At 37.8% G+C, this 19,351-nt stretch overlaps 2 protein-coding genes across 2 annotated transcripts; both read right to left on the reverse strand.

Moving 5' to 3' along the window:
* Positions 1 to 5,957: 5,957 nt before the first annotated feature.
* On the reverse strand, positions 5,958 to 6,641 carry LOC109239374 (17.5 kDa class I heat shock protein-like). Its single transcript, XM_019405929.1, has one exon. The coding sequence runs from the start codon at positions 6,596 to 6,598 to the stop codon at positions 6,107 to 6,109; it is 492 nt and encodes a 163-aa protein (XP_019261474.1). The 5' UTR covers positions 6,599 to 6,641; the 3' UTR covers positions 5,958 to 6,106.
* A 1,233-nt stretch (positions 6,642 to 7,874) lies between these two features.
* Positions 7,875 to 8,679, reverse strand: LOC109239377 (17.6 kDa class I heat shock protein-like). The gene has a single exon (XM_019405932.1). The coding sequence runs from the start codon at positions 8,570 to 8,572 to the stop codon at positions 8,111 to 8,113; it is 462 nt and encodes a 153-aa protein (XP_019261477.1). The 5' UTR covers positions 8,573 to 8,679; the 3' UTR covers positions 7,875 to 8,110.
* Between the last annotated feature and the right edge of the window lie 10,672 nt (positions 8,680 to 19,351).

Genomic DNA, 19,351 nt, shown 5'->3' on the forward strand with positions numbered 1-19,351 from the left:
CTAACTTTGTGTGGGGAACTTACCCTTAGGATTTGAGTCATTTGTGCTAATTGTATCATGTGAAGGTCGTGTACGCGAGGTGAAGAGTACGTACTCGGGCATATTTGTTGAAATTGGCCGTATTGGGTTCTTAGGCTCTTATGTTCATTAAAAATGAAATAGTCTTACCATGTTAAATCCTCCATTTACTAAATTCACCCTTTCGTGTCTTATTTGGAATTGATCGATTCATGTTCTACCCTTGTTGCCAAATAAACTCTTATGTGCTTTAATTGAAGTTATTGTTATCACTTCTGTAATCGCTTAAAATTAATTGAAGTTATTGTTATCTCTTTTATAATTTCTTAACCCTCATTTAAGTTTTTGCTATCCCTTCCATTGTGGACTTATCCTTATTTGGAATCATTGTTACCTATTATCTTTCTTATCGTCGAGTTGTTCTTATGTGGAAACATTGTTACGTGTTATACCTTCAATTTTTGAGCTACTCTTATTGGATATAGTCGTTACACATTATCTCTCCCCTTGTTGCGTTATTCTTGTTTGAAACCATTATTACTTCTTGTGTCTTTCATTGTGAGTTCATTCTTCCATTTTTTTGTGTTCTATAATTCTTGTGGTTATTTATTTGTCGTACTCTCGTGTTATTGTTGTACTCAGTGTTGTTGAGCCGAGGGCTATGCGTGGTTGTGGTATAGGAATTATTTTGAGGAAATGTTGTAGCATATGGGCACATGTGGTGAAAGTCATTATATTGTGTTGTTATGTTTTTGGCACACGTGGTATTTTTGAGATGATTGTCGGGGTGTTCGCATATGAGTTATCCGTGTTATTATTATTATTGATATTTTCACATGTGACGTGACAAGGCGAGCTTTACATGTGGGTTTGCGCATGTGTCGAGACAAGGTGGGAATATTATTATGTGCGTGCGGCGAGACAAGGAAGGCATTTACTTTATTGTTGCGCACGTGGCGAGACAAGGTGGTCTATGTCGGGGGATGATTTGTGATGACTTGTGATGGCCTGGGGGCATTGTTATTGATGATATTTGTGTAGTGGCGTGCCTACCTTGTGTGAGTTATACATTTTATGTTTTGTGGCGATTGTTTCCTATGTGTCATTCGTTGTCTCTACTCTTACTTGTTGACTTGAGTTGTGATAGAACACTTACACAAGCATACATGTAATTAATCACCCATATCATTTTAAGAAGATGAATCCTGATGTTATTGACCGATAACATGTACTTTCGTTGACTTGCCTTCTGTGTGAGAGTTGTTCTATTGGCACGTGAGTTGTCCGTGCAGTCATGAATCATTGTTATTCTTGGAACATGAGTTGTCCGTGTGGATATGAGATATTGTCACTCCCTTAGCACGTGAGTCGTCCGTGCGATTTGGAATTGTAATGTGGGCACAAGATGCCAAGTGATTAGGGTTCATGAATTGGGACCTGTGAATTGTGACTATGAGGTGAAGTACTTCAGGGAAATTCTTGAACAAATATTATGTGAAAGTGGTTGCTCTTATTGAGTTGTTACTTGTTCTCTTTACTTAGTTTCACCGGACTTAAACTGTGTTCAGCTTACTCTACGGCATTATAACCTATTTGTTCCCTGTTGCTAATTGTTGTTTCTAGTGCTCTATTTCGAGTATTGTTTTGTTATCTTTACCATGCTTAGCTTTATATTGACATTGTTTCCCTATTAGTTTCACATTCATACTTGTACATGTCGTTAAGTCTAGTAGGTGTCTTCACTGTCCCTCGTCACTACTCAACCGAAGTTAGTCTTGATATTTACTAGGTACCGCTGTGGTGTACTCATGTTACACTTTCGGCATATTTTTGTGCAGATCCAAGTACTTCGGAGTTGGTTGATCACTAGCTAGTTGTTCGGGCTTTGCTGTGGAGACTCAAGGTATACCTGCCGTCGCGTTCGCAAGCTTCGGAGTCACCTTCTAATATTGTACTTGTACTGTTTAATTCTATTCCAAACAGTTGTAGTTAGAGATTTTCCTAGTAAACTCAGTAGAGCTTATGACTTATATTACCGATTTTGGGATGTTGTATATCATGTTGGGATTGTTGGCTTATATAGAAATTTCTGTTTCATATTTAACAGTTGTTGGTTAAATTTTATCATTAATTCAGTAAGCGTTAGGCTTACCTAGTCTTAAAAACTAGGTGCCATCACGACATCTTACGGAGAGAAATTGGGTCGTGACAGCCTTGAACCTTTCCAAGGAACCATCTGATTTTTACTTGACCCTGCAAGCCCATTTACAAAGAAGTGCTTTCTTGCCTTTGGGCAGAGGTACAACCTCCGAGGTTTGGTTAACCTCAAGTGCTTCAAACCCCTTGGCCATTGCCTCTTGCCACCGAGGGTGCAAAGTAGCTTGTGAGTAAGAGGTGGGTTCAGTTAGTTAGGAACTGGAGTTTATCAAAGACTGATTAGAAAGAGAGAGAGATTTGAAAGGCAAAACATGTAGGTCAACTGATGCAGAGAAGCAAGAGTTAGTGAGATCAGTTAGATAGACAGAATTGCAAACATAATCATTAAGATAGCATGGTGCATTATGTGTTCTAAAGGACTTTCTAGGCTCAAGAATTGAAACAGTCATTGGTGAGGTAGAGGTTGAAGGAATAGGTGAGTGAGAAGGTGTTCTCTAGACTGGTTGAGGTCTAAGTGATGGGATAGGAGAAAGGGAGGGTGATCTCTGAGGTGAACGAGAATGAGAGTGTGATTTGTAAGGTGAAGAAGAGTTAGGGGAAGAGGCCAGAGGTTCTGGTAAATCAGAAGATGGTGAAGGAGTGACAGAGTTGTCATTAGCTAGAGGAATAAGAAAGATTAGTTTTGGAGAGTGGTTGAGTGATGCAAAGGGGTACTAATCTTCATGGAAGTGAACATCTCTTAAGACTGAGATTTTCTTAGTCTCCAAATCCATGACTTTGTATCCCTTTTGTCCCATAGGATAGCCTAGAAACACACATGCCTTTGCCCTTGGCTCAAATTTACCTCTTCCACTAGATAGAGTAGATGCATAGCAAATACACCCAAAATTCCTTAGTGATTCATAAGTAGGCACCTGTTTGTATAAAACAAAGTAAGGTGATTTCCCTTTAAGCACTTTAGAAGGTAACCTGTTGATTAAAAATGTGGTTGTTAGCAAGCATTCTCCCCGATAAGGAATAGGAAGCTTAGATTGAAAAACAAAGCTCTAGCAATCTCCAAAAGATGCTTGTGCTTCCTCTCAACTATCCCACTTTGTTGAGAGGTAGCCACACAAGATGTTTGATGAACTATGCCTTTATGTCTTTGTCACCACTCACTATCCCTTTACATATAAATCTGTGCCCCAATCTAATGTGCCAAAATTTTACATCAGAAATTACACTTGTAGAAAATGGAAACCATGCTGAAAACTGGCTAAAAATAGATTTAATGATGAAACTACTTTTTCTTCTCAAGAAGTCCTAACTCTACTAGGCTCCAAGAGGTATAATCCTTCTCTTGCTTCACCAAAAACTTGAGCCCTCTTTATTAAATGGTCCTGCAACATACATTTATCAGAAGTGAAAAAGAGAATAGAGTGAAATTGAAAATAGAACTTGTTAGTAAGTTATATCTGAAACTAGGCATATGCAACACATTCTCTCAGATGAAATCAGGAAGAATGGATATACCTCATGTGAGTCACAGTAACTATGAAATAATTTGGCAGATTTATATGCAAAGGGCAGGGAGTGGTGACAAAGATGTAAAGGCATTTGAATCAAAACACGTGTATTCTAAGGCTCCTGAATCAATTATCCATGTGCTAGAATTGTAAATTGAAAAACACAAACCATAATACTTATTGATAGTATCAGCCACTGCATTTGCATTGATCTTTGTCCCATATTCTGCCACCTTAACTTGTTTGATCAGTTGGACTAGATGACTGAATTGATCCTTTGAAATGTGCTGGGTAATGGCCTCATTATAGTTGTTGTTATTGTCATCTCCCTGTTCCATTGAGAAAGCCTCATTGCCCTTCACTTGTATTTGATTTCCTTTAGTGAATTCAGAGTCTTCTGGAAAACCTATGATTTTGTAGCAATTATTCACAGTGTGTCCTACCTTTTTGCAGTGGGTACAAGACACATTTGGGTTGAATTTGGTTTTCTTTTCTATAAAAGCTGAACTTTTCTGTGATGTGTTTGTTGCCTTTTGGAAGTTATTTCCATATTTTTGGTACCGTCCATAGGTTCTTTGTGTCTGCTTCCCATTCTATTATGAAAAATTTGCATGCCTGCAAAGTTGTTTTGATTTGCTAACATGAAAGAAGAAGAATTAGTAGAAATAAAAGGATTAGTATAAACTTCTCTCTGATTTTCATATTGCAAAACAAGTGAATAAGCATGGTTGATCTTTGGTAAAGGGTTCATCATCAAAATGGTTCCTCTTGCCTGTCCATACCCATCATTTAATCCCATAAGGAATTGAATTAACCTCTCATTATCTAATGATTTCTCCAATTTTTGTTTTCCTTCACAAACACAAAGCCATTTGCATTTTACATCACAGTTGAGTGAATCTAATTCATCCCACAATCGTTTGAGCTTTGTGAAGTAAGTTGCTACATCATTTGTTCCTCGTGTTACTCCTGGTAATTCTTTCCTCAGGCGATAAAGTTTAGCTCCATTGGATTGTCCAAACATGTGCTCCAGGCTAGTCCAGAGATCCTTAGCTGATTTTGATTAGATCACATTGTCCCCAATATCTTTGGACAGTGAGTTTAGCAGCCATGAAGTCACCATGTCGTTGCATCTGCTGCTCCATGGCCGGTATTCCTTAGAAGTGACAACAGGTGGAGGACAAGCTCCATTAATAAATCCTATTTTATTCTTTGTTGAAAGTGCTATCAGCATTGATCTTCTCCACCCTTAAAATCCCTTGCCCTCAAAGGAGTATTGATGAGGGTCATCCATGGTGCATCAGATGAATGGAGGAAGTAAGCATGATTCGGATCAATTATTGTAGATCCACCAGAAATAGGTTGAACCAAGCCGGTCTCAGTGGTATATGGCATGATTGAAGATTGGCACCGAAAAAATGAAGAGAAGCAGAGATGAAAGATTGAAGGATCAAGCTTATTGCTCTAAGAATAGGAAGAAACCAGTGTTGTGCAAATTTTTTGTGTAATTTTATTATCAGTTGCGCGTGTATTTATACAAAAAGAAGGAATCAAAATTTGTTATCTTAGGCTACGTGTACTACTCTAATTTGTACTATTCTAACAGCCTAATCAGAATATACAAAAAGAATAAAAAAATACATTTTCCTTCACATGCTCACACGTATAAGGAGTCATCTAGAAGTAGTGTCTAAGTGTTACAGCTGTATTAAATCAAAGGCCTGATCTGGTGACTTTAGTAATGATGAACGGCTAGGATATCTTGTTGTAGTAAGGGATAGAAGACTTTGGTCAATACAACCAAACTTGTCTTTAATAAGATCAAAGTGTAGTTCCCGCTCCTTGTTCTTTTCACCCTCTTTCTTCTCTCTGTAAACATGGCGTCTGTGACGCAGGAGCTCATTCCAACATGATATTAGTGCAAAATAGTGTTCATCTTATTTTTTATGAATTACATAGGAAATGTTTTCATCTATATCAATTGTCCTCCGCGTTACCCGGTCTCAAACCCAAATAGTGAGAAGATTGTGCATGTAGGCTGGCATGCAGTGTAAATTAATCTTCTATGATGAATCTTCCACAATAAAAAATATATTAAAGTTCTTACTTATGTGTGTGTTACATAGAGTATAATATTAGCATGAGCTTTAATCGTTAACGTGGCAGTGCCAATTTATCTTTTAACCCCCTAGTCCAGACTTTTATTATGGGAATGCAAAGATTATTTCGAATACAATAAACTTTGTGTCACAAGAAATAAAGCTACAAGTTACACGCTTGAGACTAACAGGATCACTACTTTATTACTCCATCACAATATGACTTGACAGATATCAAGATGATCAATCCTCTCTCTCTTTCTCAATAACATTAATGAAACAGTACTATTCACTAAATCGATGCTAGCATAAAATTGGTTGAATAATTCAGCCAGAGATTTGAATAGATTTTATATCACGTTTCTTAGCTTCTTCTTTCGGGACAACAACAGTCAAAACACCATGTTCCATTGAAGCCTTAATTTGACCTATCTTGGCATTTTCCGGCAGCCTAAATCGTCTCATAAACTTACCACTACTCCGTTCGACACGGTGCCACATATCATTATGCTCCTCCAATTCTCTGCTCCTTTCGCCGCTTATATGAAGAACCCGGTCCTCTTCAACTTCAACCTTCACTTCTTCCTTTTTCAGCCCTGGAACGTCCGCTTTGAAAATGTGAGCTTCTGGAGTTTCTCTCCAGTCGATACAAGTGTTCACAAATGAAGAAGATGCGTCCCTCATTAGCTCAGAATTATGATGCATTGGTGAGAGGCCGTGGCGATTGAAGTCCTTGAATGGATCCCATACCTCTAATGAGAAGGGATCGAAAATGCCTCCACCCCTTCTTCCACTATAGTGATGTGGAATCATTGACATTTTTGAGCTTGTTAAAGTACTGCAGTTAACTTATTACGTTATGTTTTTATCGCTGTTAATTAACTGAAAGTCCTGCAATAATATTTGCTATTTATAGAATGGCGATGAGGATAGTAGCTTCTAGAAAGAGTGGGTTAGTTAAGGAGAAGTGTAAGACGAATCACAACCTTGCAAAAAGTTTGGTCCGCCATTAGCATTATTCGGCTTAGGACATTGTCTCAACAATTTTCCTGCGGATTAGGTCATCTTATGGTGCTCCGTATATTTGATGGAGTAGTATAAATTTCTACTCGTTTTTTTTTTTTTTACTTCTAAACTCGGTTATTTTTAAGTACTCCTCTTATAAGTTTCCATACTGCATGGAAAATATAAAGAGTTGGAAGGAAGGATACATTATACTTAGTTGCTTGAATTTTTCATGAGGTTATCTCAATTCTATTCCGTCTTATTCTTAAAAAATGATAAAATTAGTCTATTAATGGTAAAATTTAATTTATTCAAAGTATTCCCAACTATTTTTGTGTTATACATGTACTTTTAAAAATTTTAAGTTCTACGTTCAATTCTTCCAATTACTTGACGAAGTAGCAACTACAACATGAAATATGATAACCATAAATGAAAGAGATATATATTACCTGTACAACTATATTAAATTTGTCAAATACTGTACGTATCCCAAATGTGGGACTTGCCGATGTGAAAAATCATTTGTCAAATTAGGGAATGCTATATATGTTTGTTTTTAGTCGCCAAAGGCAGTCTTTGATTTCTTTCGAGGCGTATTAGTTAGAGGGACATGGCATACAGCTAGTGGCTCTAATTAAAGACTAAACGACTCTATAAACATGATTAGATAGTAACCTCTCCCTGCTCTTGAATTATAAGGAGTAAGGACATTATAATCAAGGTTGGATGAAATTTTGCACTACCTACTCAAAGTGAACAAATAATTCGTTAAATGATAATCACATAAACAAGTGACAAATGTGTTCGTAAAATACAAGTACCATCAATATTAGTCTGAAACTAGCTGAGAAGAGCAACTCCAGAAGCTCAGATTTTCAAGTTAGTATTACAGTATGTATTACAGTTTCTTGTCTCCCAATAAAAGGATAATATCGATCCTAATGGGTTTCAAACTTTCAATGTCGAAATATCGTCAACTGGTTAACAGAATTCTTGTTCAATGTCGCAGTTTTTTGAAAATTAAATGGCGAAAACTTTAATCTTCTAACTTTGTATGCTATTTAGAAAGAAAAACAAAAGAAGAACAAGAAAAAGAATATGGGAGGTACGCGCAGAAACAATTTTAATAAAACTACATTACTATTACATTTTCCACATAAAATTTTTACGGAAATACATCAAACGCGGCATTAGGACAAGATACAGAAACAGAGCAACTTCCAATCCTCAACAATACACACCTATATTCTTCATTCATACTTGCCCATATTCTCTAGAGTACTTGATAGGATGTCTACATATCTTTATTCTAAATTATAGCGCCTAACCAGTGATCTCAATGGATTTGACATCAGGCTTCTTCACCTCTTCTTTCGGAACAGTAACAGTCAGCACTCCATTCTCCATCGCCGCCTTAACTTTATCCATTCTCGCATTCTCCGGGAGCCTGAATCTTCTCATGAATTTGCCGCTGCTGCGTTCCACACGGTGCCAAGTATCATTCTTATCTTCTTTCTCCACATTCCTCTCTCCGCTAATCTGAAGAACCCTATCGTCTTCAATCTCCACTTTCACTTCCTCCTTCTTAAGACCAGGAAGATCGGCCTTAAACACATGTGCTTCAGGAGTTTCCTTCCAATCGACTCGTGTGTTAGCGAATGCAGAGGTCTCCCGTGAATTGGAGCCTGGAAAGCCCAATTCCCTGAAGGGATCCCACACGTCAATTGAGAATGGATCGAAGACGATGCTTCGTCGATCGCCGAACATTCTTGGAATCAGTGACATTTTCAGCAAATTTTGTTATAACTCTTTTCTCAATTTGCTTTCAACTACCCTGGTTCTAGGAGGAGGAGCCGATGGGTATTTATAGGTGTGCGTAGAGGAGAGTCAAGTAGATTCCCGATATTTCTTTCCGCTTCGGTATTTCTCTAACCCAAGGAAGACATGCAGATGTCCAGAAGTTTCTGGATAAATCTCGTTCGTTTCTCCTATCTCTGGATAAATCTAGTTGGCCCATTACCTAATTCGACGAGTAGCAATGAGGATATTGTGTGCAATTCTACTTCCGTCTTTTTGTAAAAGGTTCATAAATTTACGTTTAGATAGCGAAATTAATTTATTTTCAAATCATTCTCAATCTTTTTTACGTATAACTTTTTGACTATGCATTTATTTTGAAAAAATATTAATTCTACTTTGAATTTTTCAAGTAATTGATGAAGAGATAATATATTACTACAACTAAATAATTTCTCAAAGAAGAGTGCTATATATGTTAAATCTTCCGGGCCCCGAAGGTTGATTCAAAGGTGTTATTAACATGTTTAGCCAAATTTTTTTGGGGCCAAAATTTTAAAAGAAAAAAAATATTTTTGAGTAGAAGTAGAAATATTTTTGAGGAAAAAAAAAACGTAAATTTTCCCAAAACGCTTTCTTCAAAAACAATTTTAAAAAATACACTTAAAAGTATTTTTTAAAAGCTTGATCAAACACTATTTGCTGCTCTGAAGTATTTTTCAAATGGATTAGTTACCTCCTATAGCAAAGGTTGATACCTTATTTATTTTAAATAAATACCCTTTTAAAAAATTATATTCCATAGCTACCTTTTGATTTTTTTATAACCAAATATCTATTTATGGTTATCTCATATCCTTAAGCCATAAAATAAGATTTGTATTATTTTTCTCTCTCCACTCAAATTTCTCCTATCCCCTCAAATTTCTCGTATCCCCTACCCCATATATATTCTCCCTCTCTCTCTCTCTCATCTTCCACCTTCATCTTAATTTTACAGAGCTTCTCAAAGATATTTTTGTTTGTATAGTTTCGAATCTCATCTCTTTGCCGTGGATTTGAACTGCAAAGTTTTGAAGTTTATGATGATGAAAACTCCGGCTGATTCCTGTTAGCGAATCTGCTCCTGTTACATCTTGAAGTATGTGGCAGGATTGGTCTGTACCTCAATTTGAAGAGAACCATATATTATTCGACCTAATTTTTGGAGAAAGAATCAATCCAGGACTTCTCTTCGGGCTTAAGTAGATAAAAATCTTCTTAATAATTTGTATGGTAATGGTGAATTCTAATGGATTTCTGGATGGCAGCACCGTTAATTATGGATGGAAACAAAATGAAAATTCAGGTTCATGTTTTGAGGAAAATTGTTGGCGGCGAGGACGATGTGGTAGATAAGAAGAAAGTGAAAATTGAGGTTCCTATACCGACGGAATTGTTATTTCCATCCGCTGAGACGATATTAAGGTTGTTCTTGAACAAAGACGACGGAGTTTGGGGCTGAGCAACTTGAATTTCTGTTAATATATTTCAATGTATCTCGCCGTATTTCCATGTATTTCATTATATTAATTGTCTTTTTTTTCATTGTATTTCAGTGTATCTCGCTGTATTCCATGTATTTCATTTTATTCACTGTCTCGTTGTATTCCATGAATGTATTCAAATATTTTTTTAATTAATACTCCCTCTGTTCCAGTTTATGTGAACCTATTTCCTTTTTGGTCCATTCCAAAAAGAATGACCCTTTTCTAAATTTGGTAACCATTTCGCTTAAACGTACAATTCTACCCTTAATGAGAAGCTTTTATAACCACACAAATACTCTGAACCCCTTTTTAACTTGTTTAGAACCACAAATTCCAAAAGTTTTCAATTTTTCTTAAACTCCGTGCCCAGTCAAACAGGTTCACATAAATTGGAACGGATGGAGTATAATTTATGTATTCAGATGTAATATATAATTTCTCTGAAGATTGCTATATTTTTGGAGTGTTTTTCGGTTGAGAATCTTTTTTATAAGTGGAAATACAAAATTTTTTCTTTTTGTGTGTTATAATTGAGTTATATTAGGAGTCTATTATGTTAATTGATTCACTTTCCGCTTAAAAATAGTGTAATCCCCTGTTTCACACAGTGAATACAGTCGAATACAATAATCTGTCCAGTTGTAATCCCATGTTTCACGCCATGAATACAGTCGAATACACTCGAATACAAAAATATGTCTAGCTGTAATCCTCTATTTCACGCCTAGAAATGCTACTGTAGTCATGAATACAGTAGCTTAAATACATCAAATACACTCTAAAAAATCTGAAAAATATAGCTAGAGGAAGTAACATAGTAAATGGTAGCTAAAACTAGCTAATAACCACTAAAACATAGTGGTTTCTGAAAGTTTCTCTTTTAAAATTAAGTAGCCAAACCCAAAGTGTTTCTCACCATAAATACTTTTTTGAAACATATTTTTCTATATAAGCTGATTTTAGAAGCTTGACCAAACATGCTAACATATAGTTTATTCCTTACGGCCTACTCCCTCCGTTCACTTTTACTTGTCCACAGTATACGGTAAAAATCAGAAGGCCCGATTTTCTGGCCGTTGTAACGCTTCGAAAGCACATCCCCAAAGGCTAGAGGCATGGCTCGAGGTTCGACCCCGAGGGTTCCCAACGTTCGACCTCGGGGCAGTGCAAATCGATGATTATCATGGGGTAGCGGGAAGTTCCCAAGGCGCGTGATCAAAGCTAACAAAACCTGCAAGAGAAGCACTAGTATGTACCAAACTAGCGAATAGCTATACCGGCTATATTTCTTTGTAATAAATGCATATGTACCATGTTGGAATTTTCCCTCATATAAAAAGGGGATCCTTGTCATTTTGTAAGATATACAACACACAACATTGAATACAAGAAGAAGAAGAACATTCTCTGCTCTCTAACTTAAACATATTCTCCTTTGATCTTATTATTTACATTTATTGTATTTCATTGATTGTTCTTCATTTACTACTCATTATTGATCATAAAGAGCCCTCATCAAGGCCCTTAGAATTGTTAGCTCTCCACCGACTGCACAAAAGCCTAACGCCTAGCTCGACATCGAGGCCCCGATTCTTAGCCACTCGTTTTGCTCAATACATTATCTTCAAGCTCTTATCATATTTTCTAGTCTCTCGCTTAGCATCCATTGCTTAACAAACTAGCATAAAAATAAATCACGTATTTTTAGAACCACAAAATCAAATCTAATTGTAATTACCATTTTCAAGGTAAACAGTTTGGCGCCCACAGTGGGGCTAAAAATAATAGTGATTGTTTTCCTGCTGTTTTACTACATAACGCAAGTTATCTTTCACCCTTTTTCTTGTCCAAGAATCTTTGATTTCAGGTCAAAATGTCAAACTCGGTGAATGCACAGGACGACAACGGTCCTGAGGACCATGGAAAGAATGGTGTAGCTGTTCCAGGTATTGGTGTACCACCACGAAACCCTGAGGATGCACCAGAACCAATTCCCGTGGACGTGGCCTCGCGCAACGCCCAACATGTCGATATAAGCTCCCATACCAACATGAGTATATGTTTACCTTGAAAATGGTAATTACAATTAGATTTGATTTTGTGGTTCTAAAAATACGTGATTTATTTTTATGCTAGTTTGTTAAGCAATGGGTACTAAGTGAGAGACTAGAAAATAAGATAAGAGCTTGAAGATAACGTATCGAGCAAATCGAGTGGTTAAGAATCGGGGCCTCGAGCTGGCTGATACGGGGCCTCGAGGTCGAGCTATACGTTAGGCTGTGAACAGTCGGCGGAGAACCAACAGTTCTAAAAGGCCTTGATGAGGGCTCTTTATGATCAATAATGAGCAATAAATGAAGAACAATCAATGAATATACAATAAATATAAGCAATAGATGCAAGTAATAAGATCAAAAGAGAATATGTTTAAGTTAGAGAGCAGAGAATGTTCTTGTTCTTGTATTCAATGTAGTGTGTTATATCCCCCTTACAAAATGACAAGGATCCCTTTTATATATGAGGGGAAATCCCAACATGATACAGATGCATTTATTACAAAGATACGCGGCTCATACAACCATTTAATGCCACGGTACGGGCTTGTACTAGCTTACTAGACTTGGTGAGCTTTAATCAAGTGCCTTGGGAACTTCCCGTTTAGTCATCATAACCATCGATCTACACTGCCCCGTGGTCGAACATTGAGAACCCTCGGGGTCGAACCTCGAGCCATGCCTCGAGCCTTTGGAGACGTGCTTGAGAAGCATCATAGTGGCCATAAAATAGGACCCTCTGATTTTTACCGTATACAGTATACGCCAAGAGAACCAACAAGAAGCTCAGAAAACCCTGGCTCGGGAAGAGCGAGAGGTTAGCCTTCATGTCATTTTTGAGATGTTGCAGGCACAAAAGCCGGCGATTGATCAACTACAAAGCCACCAAAAAACTCCAAGCACAGCAACACCAGAGGCGGCTCCTCGAGCCGAACAAATACCAGAAAGATCAAGCAACAACGGGTCAGCAGCCGATCCTGCTATCATAAAGATGCTCGAGGACCTCACGAAGAGGATTGAATCGGGCGAGAAAAAGATAGTAGCCAATGACAAAAAGGTGGAGACTTACGATCTAGGGTCGATCAAATTCCGGGCGCACCCCGATCCTGAAGGGTGTAGATTCGAAGAAGTTCGTACAAAAGCCATTCCCCACAAGATGCTACTCCAAAACCCATCCCGAAGAAGTTCAGAATCCGATCTTCTGAAATACAACGGAACCTCGGACCCCAACGAGCACATCACCGCTTACACTTGTGCTGTGAAGGGCAACGACCTAAAGGACGACGAGATTGAGTCCGTCCTACTGAAAAGGTTCGGAGAAACACTTTCAAAGGGGGCCATGATGTGGTACCACAACCTTGCCCCGAATTAAATAAACTCATTTGCCATGCTGGCAGATGTTTTCATAAAGGCACATGCCGGTGCCATCAAGATGGCTACAAGGAAATCTGACGTCTTCAAAATTAAACAAAGAGAAAATGAGATGTTGCGAGAGTTTGTGTCTCGCTTTCAAATGGAGCGAATGGAGTTACCACCAGTCTCCAACGACTGGGCCGTACAGGCCTTCACTCAAGGCTTGAACGAGCGAAGCTCGGTAGCTTTGAAGCAGTGTTGATACCCAATTTTTCCCTGTATATTTTTTTTATATGCAAAATATCTTTAAAATAACATATATACGCATATATAAGTATATCCAAGCATTTTACTATTTTTTCCCATAATTCTTAAGGTTTTAAACTGATTTATTTCCTTTTTCCTCCATAAAAGCCCAATGATTATTTTCAAAATTATTACTTTTTGGTAATTTAATTATTAGGATTTTATATTTATACTAAAATATAACTAACCTAATTTTGTACATTTTTACAAATTTATTTAGTATTTTAAAAGCTAAATTGCATATAATTGCAATATTAGCCAATTTTAAGATTTAATTCCGTTTATAATTACAAAATTGGCTCCGGTATTTTTAATCTAATATCTATATATTATTAATTAATTTAGTACCTTTAATTTGTCTCTAGAAAATATTTTACTATTTTTACAAAATAAATAAGGGAAAATGGCTATTTAGATGTTAGCCTGTTTTTATTCCAATTTTGGCCAGATTTGGCACCCATGATCCAACCCAATTTCAATTTCAAATTGCCCAGCCCAATTCCTAAAACTACCCGACCCACAGCCCGTCTAAACGACCCGCCCGGCTCCCCTTTAAATCCCAGCCGTTGATCTAACAGATCAACGGCTCGCGTTCTCCCTTTCCTTTTTTAATTTACCAACACCCCCTAAACCTAAATCATTTTCACCTACCAGCCGCCTCTGAACCCTCCCATTCTCTCAAACTCTCTCAACCACTCTTAGAAACCCTAGCCGCCATCTCTATCTCCACCACATCCACCCTAAAGCCATCAGAATCCATGGCTTCCAAGGCCATTGGAGTCCTATTCCCACCTCCTATAACTCCCACACACCTGGTTTTTGAAGGTTCAGGGCCTGACCACGACGAAGCTTGGTTCAGGCCTCGTTTGATTCGAGTTTTGTGGCCATCTCCGGCCTAGCTCCGGCATGCCATGGCTGTTCGAGCCTGATTTTGATTTCTCCGGCTTAGATCAGTGACTTTTCCAAGCCTTTCTCACTACTGGGGTTCTTTTAAAACCCTTCGAGATTTTTCTGATTCCTTTAGATCCGTTGTGTATCTATGCTTCCCCTAAGCTTTTAAACGAATTTTCTGACTTTTCTTCCAAAAAACTACTTTCAAAACCATTTCTTTTCCGATCTAGGGTTTTCTGAAAAGTATTTAAATGTTTCTCTGACTCTCTTTTTCTTTTTGTGTGTATTTGCCTCTACTGTGTTCTTGTATTTTCTTCTATCGTGTTCTTGTATGCTTCTTGTATATTCTTCTACTGTATTTTCCTATACTATGTTCTCGTATGCTTTTTCTACTGTATTTTCCTCTACTGTGTTCTTGTGTGTTTCTTCTACTGTATTTTCCATTATTATGTTCTTAAAGTGTTCCTTATTAAGTTCCATCTACTGAGCTCTGTTTAAGTTTCTTCTAAAACTTCTTAGCATGTTTTTTCTACTATTCTTATCAATTTTTCCCGTTATGTTTTATATTAGCTTCTTCTACTCTATTTTTCCTTTGAGCTCTTGTAGTGTGTTCTGCATGTTACTTTTCTATCATGTTTTCTCATGAGTTTCTGTTGCTGAAAGAAATATGTTAGAGTTTCAGTTCTTCTCTGAGACTTCTGAACCTGTTTCGATTTAATTACTTGCCCTCTCATCTTTGCACTCGATTAATGGTGGAAACCTTACAATTTGGGGGTTCTTCCGAGTTTGGCTATGTGATTTGCTTGAACTAGGGTTTTATTTCAAAAACCCCTAACTCTTTCAGACCAATTTCGAGTCTCTGAACTAAGTTTGGACATCCTTGTTTTCATACGATTCTGACTTTTTGCTAAATTCTCCTAAGACCTTTTGCATTGGACCTTTTGTATGCTACTGGATACTATTTCTCTTCTGCGTTACTGATTTATGTGACAGCCATTACCTACTGATTTTTGCAAAGGCATGACATCTTCTTTCAACTCAACACGTTTGTATGCTTTTTATATATGAAAAACTTCCTTCTAAAGTGGCTTTCAAAGTTGTGACCAGTTCAGACTTCCTTCTGAGAAAGTCTGATTGATTTCTTTCCATTATTTGCTGATTGCCTTGTGATTCGACTTAAGTTAAAAAAAAACCTTTTCTCATCTTTTCTGACTCGGTTCATTCATGGACCAATAATTGCAGAATCTCAGACCCTTTGATTTACTGGCTACTAATTGATTTTCTTACCTTATTTGTACAACCGTGTATTTTAAATTCTGTCCTTAAATAACTCTCTCATGTATTTACCCCTAATTGCCTACTTTGCACAAAGTGTAATTTCTTTCCTTAAATAGTTCTTACCCGTTTGAATCTGAATTCCTTGATTAAAGGAAATCTTGTGTGATTGATTCTTAATTGATATTCAGTTCCTTAACTGTTTTCTTACCTTATTTCCGCCTGATTTTCACACTATAAATGCACAACTTTTTCACGAAAAAAAAGAAAGAGGAGAAAAAGAGACAGTCTTCCTGACTTACACTTATACACAATAATATTCTCTCTTCTTGTCTGCACTGTGGCCTGTTTACAAGACTTACTGTTTCTCTCTACTTGTTTATTTGAAACTGGTATGTCCTGATTTAAGCTTCAGCATCACAACAATGTGTTTATTTATAGTTTTTGTATCCATGTCTATTTGCTATTTCTGTAGAGCTTAATATTTCAATTACATGCTGCTTTCTTTCTGTTTGTTTCTGCTATTAATCCCTATTCCCTACCCACTTATGTGTTTGAGCATATGGTTTAAGACATGGCAATATGTAAGTTATTGTCCATTAATTAAACTTGATCCTTTGGGATCCTAATCTCTAATAGTGTGTTCCAACAGACTGTGGGTGTGCCAGCATTTCCCATTGCTGGGTATGCCCACCAGCCTGTCTTTGCTTCTTTACCACCTCCCCTATACCCCTATGTGTACTGGTTTGAGCTGTTTCCCTTTTCCTTTCCCCTCTCAGAGCTCTATTTCTGCACTTGCACTCTCTCTTAGTCCCTAAGTTCCGCCCCCCTCTTGTGAGCCTTGCCTTGGGACCTTGAGTTCCCTCTGAACTTGGACACTTGACGGCTGGCCCTTCCACACTGCACTATGTCTTAATTCGGTGATACATTTGGGTGTGAGCACTGCCCGGAGTCCATATGAGGCTCTTAGGGAACTCTGACACATCCAAATGGGAGAAAGGCTTTGGATCATGATCTCTTTGGAGTTGGTTTACTTCATACTTCAGACAGGAAGTATGAATCAGGCTCTCCTTGGTTGTACTTTTTTTAATTTCTGATGTATTTTCTTTTATCTTCATTCTAGGTTGTAATAATTTTGTAATAAACTCTTGGGCATGGCTAGTGAAAAAGGGAGGGGATAGCTATGTATGCAAAAGGTAGATAACTTGCCTATAGGTGTATTTCTGAATTTCTGCACTCTCATATAGATATCCTGCCTATAGGTCATTTCTAAATTTCTTCACTTCTCATATAGATACCATGTCTGTAGTAATTCTGCATTCTCTCATATAGATACCATGTCTATAATTACCTGGAAATCTGAATCTTGCATATGCATATAGAAAATATGCCTATAGGTCTTTCTGAATCCTGCATATACATTCTTCATCAGGCAATCATGTTTATAGGTCTTAATCAATCAACTACAACTAGATATCATGTTCATAGGATTTAAAATGAAATTCAGCACCTAGATATCATGCTTATAGGTTTTCTGCATTTTACCATGTCCGTTAAAAGGGGTTTAAATCAACACACATAGAAAGCATGTCTATAGGAGTTGTTAATCAAGTCTGAGTCGTGTCACTCGCTTATAAGTCTAAAACCAGTAATAATGACGACCATCAGTTGCAGAACTTATGATCTCTTGCTAAAACTTGCTTTCTTTAATAACTGACGGCTTTCTTAAATCAGTATGTATTCAGTTTATTTCATTGTTTCTGAAGTCAGTAGATATCATGCCTATAGGACCCTCGTCCAACACCTAGGCAAGCCTTAGGGCTAAAATTATAAACTGAATCAGATTTTTATTAGCTACAACCAGTGGGCAGTCCTGATTCGGACTTCTTATCTGAACTATGTAATAAATCAGTCTGCCTCAACCTTTAAGTTTAATCAGACCATTAAACAGTATGTGTAAGTCATGCTAAATTATGTGCTTTCTTTGGTTTAAAGGAGGTCTATCTGAGCCCTTCACTTGTTTATGTGTTTTCCCCAACTTGTTATACGTGTTTTTGTATGTCGCCTTAGAGTTTTTTCCTTTGGATCTATAAACAAGCCTAATATCCCTTCCCATTAGGATAGTAGTCCTAACTGCCTCCTGGACTGATAGGATTGGGGCGGGTAATAGCATGCAATAAGTGAACGAGACCATTCCGCGCTTTAATACCTTAACGGGGTAGGAAAGGGTAGATATGGATATTATGACCACGCGATAACATCACGTGTAGCCCCTCACTGAGGAGTGATTACCGGATGTTGTGTGGGGTGATCCATATTATTTATAAACCTAGGACCCCCCCCCCTTCCCTTCGTTTCTTTGATTCTTTGCTTCTTCTTTTTTTCCAAATTTTAAACTATTTCTCTAAGGAAAAATCAGTATCCCTTTCGTTCTTTCTAACTTTGCTTATTTGTAACCATTATGTGAAAATCCCCTCTTACTTGAAGTTTTATTTGCCTATATGTTATTTTCACTTAAGTCACAACAATAGTTTGGCCGGGAACCACACTAGTGGATCCTGAGGGGTGCCTAACACCTTCCCCTTGGGATAATTTCAAGCCCTTACCCAATCTCTGGTTACTTGACTCAAACCCTTCTTAGTGTCCTAATGCACTCAAATCATTAGGTGGCGACTCTTCAATTCAAAACCCAATTCCCAAAAGGGAACGAGTTGTCTTCCCAAATGTCATAAACTCGATTTCGCGAGAAAAAGGGGGCGCGACAAGTAGCTGAAGCAGAACTTGGTTGAATATCCCGCCGTGACCTGGTCGGATGTCCACAATCGATACCAATCGAAGATCAAGGTCAAGGACGACCAACTAGGAGGCCCCTCGGGCTCAGTATATCCTAGCAGGCTTCTAGAAAAGGAGCCAAAGCCAAACAAAGAAAGGTACTAACCATACACTGAATATAGAAGAAACGCCCCAAGGGGTAACATACCCCGAAATAACCGAAGGATAGATCGAGGTCAGAATCCCCGGGGACTCGTAAGCAGAGCCGATTCGACAGACACACAGGACCGATGGAGGCACCCTGATTGTCCGAATACAACTTCAACGTTGACGTTTTAGACATCGTCTCTGCCATCGATAAAATCAGAGAAACCAGGTGGCCAAAACCCGTACAATCAGATCCGTCATAAAGGAACCCCAACCTGGTGTGCGAGTTTCACGACATGCACGGTCATAGGATCGAGGACTGCAGACAGCTCTGAGAGGAAGTAGCCCGACTACAAGGGCACCTCAGAGAGTTCCTCAGCGACCGAGCCAAAAATCAATTTCGGAAAATAGAGGCAAACAGAAAAAATGAAACAGAAGAA

The sequence above is a fragment of the Nicotiana attenuata genome, unplaced genomic scaffold, assembly GCF_001879085.1.
Source record: "Nicotiana attenuata strain UT unplaced genomic scaffold, NIATTr2, whole genome shotgun sequence".
In the NCBI taxonomy this organism is placed as follows: Eukaryota; Viridiplantae; Streptophyta; class Magnoliopsida; order Solanales; family Solanaceae; genus Nicotiana; species Nicotiana attenuata.

Excerpts from the sequence above, each read along its gene's own strand:
- LOC109239374 (XM_019405929.1), bottom strand. The coding sequence starts at position 6,598 with ATGTCAATGATTCCACATCACTATAGTGGAAGAAGGGGTGGAGGCATT.
- LOC109239377 (XM_019405932.1), bottom strand. The coding sequence starts at position 8,572 with ATGTCACTGATTCCAAGAATGTTCGGCGATCGACGAAGCATCGTCTTC.